Here is a 5,608-nt window from a genome sequence, read left to right as displayed (position 1 = left end):
GGTCTCTCCCTGCAGGACCGACTGACCTCAGCATGAAGTCTCTTGCGTCAAACTCCTCTTCCTCCAGCTCCAACAGTCACGGGCGGGGAGGGGGCAGCGGGGGGGCCTCAGCCCAGCTCAGCCCCACCGAGATCACCGCCGTCCGGCAGCTCATCGCCGGCTACCGCGAGTCTGCCGCCTTCCTACTGCGCTCCGCCGACGAGCTGGAGAGCCTGATCCTGCAGCAGAACTGAGCTGCGCTCCTGCTGCTCCTCCTCTTCATCCTCCTCCTCTTCCTACCTGCCACCATCTCCCTCCCCGCTCTCCCCTACCTACCCCCACCCTGGGACTACCTCCCACCCTCTTCATCTTCCTCTTCCTCACCACCCTACCTTACCCCCACCCTGGGACTACCTGCCACCATCTCCCTCCCCGCTTTCCCCTACCCTACCCCCACCCTGGGACTACCTGCCGTCATCTTCATCTTCCTCTCCCTCCCCGCTTTCCTCTACCCCCACCCTGGGACTACCTGCCACCTTCTTCATCTTCCTCTTCCTCCCCGCTTTCCCCTACCCTACCCCCACCCTGGGACTACCTGCCGTCATCTTCATCTTCCTCTCCCTCCCCGCTCTCCTCTACCCCCACCCTGGGACTACCTGCCGTCATCTTCATCTTCCTCTCCCTCCCCGCTCTCCTCTACCCCCACCCTGGGACTGCCTGCCGCCCTCTTCGTCCTCCTCTTCCTCAGCACCTGCCCCCAGAGAGAAGGCGCGCCGCCCCCCATCCCTCGCTCTTTGATGTCGGCGCAGAGACGGAGAAAGAGAAAGCTCTGCCATGTTAGAACCGGGCCCCTCGCACCGTCGAGGTGGGGGCACAGAGGGATCACGCGTCTCCCCATCACTGTAAAAAAGCTAAGGAAAAGATGAAAGAGGAGGCGCGGGAGCTGAGAGGAGTGTACCTGGAGGAGGCGTGAGAGAGCTGTATGCTGGAGGATACACTGGACTGGGCTCTGGCCCTACCCCGGCCCTCCCCTCTGTCTCCACCTGACCCTCCACAGCGCACAGCGCTAGTGAGATTAAAAACGCCCCCCTTCACCACTCACCCAAACCCCAACCCCCACCCGAAACAAAACAGACTGTCCTTCATTTCCAACTAAAACTTTCCTTAATGACCGATATTTTTTAATTTAAGTTAATTTGTTAGTTTTAAAGGCCATTGAATTGAATTTTGTTTGTACGTTCCTAAGCTACTGAAAAGGGTGTGACTTATCTTAAAGATAGCACTAACTATATGAAGACACTTTGAACAGAGGCTAAGGAGACAGAAAAAGAGAAAAGACAAAGAGTGACGGAAGAGAGGAACCTCTTGCTCGCTGTAAATAGGCGCTCTCTGTGTTCTGAAGCACTTTCCCCTCATACAAACCTCACCTCCCCATTGAGTAATAAAGACTTTCCCACGGGAATAACACTTAACTTATGCATATTGAAACGCCATTTTTTTCACATGGAAATACCTCAAATGTACTTACTGTCCCTGTACACCTACTGTACTTTATCCCAGCTGGTGTTAGAAAGCAAGAGTTTTGTTGTTTTGAAAAGCCCGCTACAAAAGCAGCTCGGTAGAGATTGAAAAATAAATATTGTTTCTGTAGTTCAAGTTTAATCTTTAAAAGTCTTGTTTGTTCAGATTATATATGTATATATTCAAAGCGTACACAAACGGCAGAATTACTTGGATAAAGACGTAGAGATATGAATATTGAAATCGAAGGGCTGGGTGTTAAGACGTGTTTTCTGTAGGAAACTGACTTTTCCCTGCTGAGAATAGAGACTTTTTAGGTCTCGTTGTTTGTCGTCTCTTCAGTGACACGGTGGCCTCCCCAGTCCTACACAAGGCCAAATTTTACCCCATGACCCCAACTCCCAACACACCGCACTCCGTGTCACCCTCTCCCTCTCGGAGTCTCCTTTCTCCCCCTCTCTCCCCCCGCTCCTTCCTGTTTTTGTCCTCAGTTCACTTGTGGAACTTTACGGGGAAGATACTGTACATCTTTGTGTTGTGACTCAGAGATGGCCATTAACCCACGTTGCTGCTATGGACCGGACTGTTGCCACAGACCTGTAACCTCAAGCCAGGACGCCAGCCTCCGGCTGAACCAGAGCACCTCAGACCCACGCAAAAATGCAAAATGGACAACAACAAAAAAAGACAGAAAAAGGAACTAAAAAAAACGGATCATCCCAGGCTTTTGTTTCTCACCGCTTTGCACTCTGGTTTCCTCTAGCCTTCTGTTGATTTATAGGGCTGTGTTGAGAATTGTTCTTTGTTTTTATATGTTTGTGGGGGGGGGCTTGAGTATCTGTTCTGTTTTAATCCTCAGGCTCTTCATTCAGCCTCACGTAAGCACTGACCTGGGCCTCATTCTCACAGTCCAACACAGTCCTGCCTCTCCTCTTACACTGTAGTACCTATCTACAGTCACTCCTCAGACTGGACTGTGTGTCCCTCATGCCTGCACAGTCACACTGTAGGGTTGGACTGTGTGTCCCTCAGACCTGCACAGTCAAACTGTAGGGTTGGACTGTGTGTCCCTCAGACCTGTACAGTCACACTGTAGGGTTGGACTGTGTGTCCCTCAGACCCTCAGTCACACTGTAGGGTTGGACTGTGTGTCCCTCATACCTGCACAGTCACACTGTAGGGTTGGACTGTGTGTCCCTCAGACCTGCACAGTCACACTGTAGGGTTGGACTGTGTGTCCCTCAGACCTGTACAGTCACACTGTAGGGTTGGACTGTGTGTCCCTCAGACCCTCAGTCACACTGTAGGGTTGGACTGTGTGTCCCTCATACCTGCACAGTCACACTGTAGGGTTGGACTGTGTGTCCCTCAGACCTGCACAGTCACACTGTAGGGTTGGACTGTGTGTCCCTCAGACCTGCACAGTCACACTGTAGGGTTGGACTGTGTGTCCTTCATACCTGCACAGTCACACTGTAGGGTTGGACTGTGTGTCCCTCATACCTGCACAGTCACACTGTAGGGTTGGACTGTGTGTCCCTCAGACCCGCACAGTCACACTGTAGGGTTGGACTGTGTGTCCTTCATACCTGCACAGTCACACTGTAGGGTTGGACTGTGTGTCCTTCATACCTGCACACTCACACAGTCATCATCCAGCCCTCCTACTCAATCGCAGTCACTCCAAGCTCCTCAGATTCCGGTGAAGGTTTTATCTTTGAAAGAAAGGAGAGTCAGTGTTCTTCTGGAAGGTAGGCTTGCTGGGCTCACTTTAGCGTCACTGTAATTTGCTCCCTTTTGCACACTGAAGCAGACGCTCTGTGATGGGAGCCTGTTTCAGGGCCAAATCTTGCACTGGTGAGAGATGTCCTACTGTAACGAGCAAGAGTATCGCAATGCAGCTGATAATCATAGCATTCGTGGTCACCTGCAACCTGATATTAACCCAGATAGGCTAGGATACGCTAACGTACTGTGGAGGTCGGTTTGCGAGTAATCGTTATTACTGCTGGCAACTTTGGGGGGGGGGGGGGGGGGAAGCCCTGGTGTGAATTAAAGCCATTTTGGGAATTCTGCAATTGGCAAGGGAATGTAGGTGGGCTGTGAGAAGCCAGTGGAGCACAGCGAGGAGCTCCCAGACCCACCTCCATCCTGCAGATATGTGCAATTCCAAACCTCCACTGAATTCAAGTTGACGCGTTATGATATGTATTAAATGTCTATGTAGGAAGGGCCTGAATAGAAGTAGAGTTCCCGAATCTCTAGGTCGAACACGAGCGAGCCGTTGACTTTTAAGGTGCCATTGCTGGTGGCACACACAAAAGAAATATGCAAAATGCAAGGCTAACCCTCACTTTGTTTGGAGATGATATCCCGAATGAGCACGGCCGTGGTAGGACAGTCATCTCTCTCAGGCCTGCACTACGGGGGGCTGCATTCTCTGTGACGCTCCTGCGGAAAAAGAATTGGACTTGTGCATTTTCCAGACTTCATTCAGACTCATCAATAGTACCACTGAATGATATGAACGGGTACTCTCTGGTGGAGGATACCATGCCCTCCACCAGCCTTTAACTGCCTTTATATTACTGTACGCAAGGCCTCCGAGACTCTACTGGAGCTCAAATACTGCTGACTGCAGGGGGTTCACAGTGGAACTGTATTTACTGTATATTCTTAAATAAGCTCGCATTGGCATTTTTCAGGCTGAATACATTCCTAGGCAACTCGTCTTCATCTCTCTCTCTCTCCCCCTCGGCTCTCCTGTCGACCTCTGTCCCCGTTTCCTGTCCTGCCAAACTAGACGGAGGAGTTAGGAGAGAGGGGTGTGACTCCCCCCCCCCTGTTCTGCACGCACTGGAGCAACAGACAGATCCTGCGCTTTTTAAAAAACCACTGTCGAGCACTGCTGATTCATCTAACCTCACATCGCAAAGCCCTGCTACGGTTTAAAAAAAAAAGGATTGTGGTAGATATGCATTTGTAAAATGGACAAGGGACAATGAAATGTATGTGGAAAGATCTTTATATGTTATATGGTTTACGGGCTGTTGTGAAAATAGCCTGCCCCCAACCCCTCCTTAAAAAAAACTCCATCCTCTGGTGTTTGCTTTTCTGTTTTTCATCAACTTTAAGAAAACAAACTGTAAAAAAAAAAAAAAAAAAATAGGCAAAAGACAATCTTGGAATGGTGTAATTTGTTCACTGTTTGATTTCCGTTCCTTTTCTGTGTGCAGCTATTGTATACAGTGTGTCTTGGAGACCACAGAGTATTTTAGCCATAATCTGAGCATTCTTACTGGACTTCTGACTCTTTGGGATCGGTAGAGCACTCACACTGGCTCGCCGTTTACACATTTTTATCTGATTTCTATTTTTATTATTATTACTTTTATTTTATATATTTTTTGTAGTGGAAGTAAGTGGTCTTTTCAGAAATATTTTGTACAATACCAACGTCACAAGAGAAGTTAACTCTGTCAGCCTAAACATTCCAAACAAGGATGTCGACACATTTAGCAACTAACCTGACTGGCATCATTTAGTAATGCGGGTTTACCCAGCATGCAGTTCTAGGATTCTCAGGATGGGGGGGACCTGCTACTGCAGGACAGTGCCACCACTTAGACCACACGTTGCTGAGGGGTGTGGGCCTGAGTGCAGCCAACAGAAAAAAATGGATCCTCGCCCTCATCCAATCAAAAGGCTTGGGCTCTCCAGCTTTGGTGACTATTGGCTGTTGGCTTCTTGAGTGGACATAATCAAGTGCACAAATGTCAGCCTTTGACCCTGAGAGACTCAGGCCTCACGGGCAGGTGTGTTGCTGGTCAGGGTTCTTGCTAATGAACACATACTTTATCTGCTTTGGTCAGATGTATAGCTCAGCAAAAAGAAAAAAAAAAAATTAAAAATTACCTATCTTTTTATTTTTCTATTGGGGCAGTGTACAGCTACAGTCTAATCAAAATGGTTTCCGACCATAGTCTGTTTGATTTTATAATTTGGTGGTGCTTTAGATTCTTCTGTTTCTGTTTATAGGTTTTCCTCTTTACCCACCAGGAGCTGACGTTCTTATCGCAGTTTCTGTTTGTTCCTAATACCAATGTGA

The 5,608-nt window shown here is 48.9% G+C and overlaps 1 protein-coding gene across 2 annotated transcripts in view; it reads left to right on the top strand.

Moving 5' to 3' along the window:
* Positions 1–274, top strand: part of nol4lb (nucleolar protein 4-like b) — a 97,003-nt gene extending 96,729 nt beyond the window's left edge. For both annotated transcript variants that reach the window (XM_061257899.1, XM_061257900.1), the window contains exon 11: positions 16–274. In XM_061257899.1, the coding sequence (XP_061113883.1) occupies positions 16–233 (218 nt within the window). In that variant the 3' untranslated portion in view covers positions 234–274. The remainder of the gene's footprint in view (positions 1–15) is intronic.
* The last annotated feature ends 5,334 nt before the right edge of the window (positions 275–5,608 follow it).

Source organism: Conger conger, chromosome 10 (assembly GCF_963514075.1).
Source record: "Conger conger chromosome 10, fConCon1.1, whole genome shotgun sequence".
In the NCBI taxonomy this organism is placed as follows: Eukaryota; Metazoa; Chordata; class Actinopteri; order Anguilliformes; family Congridae; genus Conger; species Conger conger.
The sequence above is the reverse complement of the archived record's forward strand: the minus strand, read 5'-3'. Positions and strand labels throughout refer to the sequence as shown.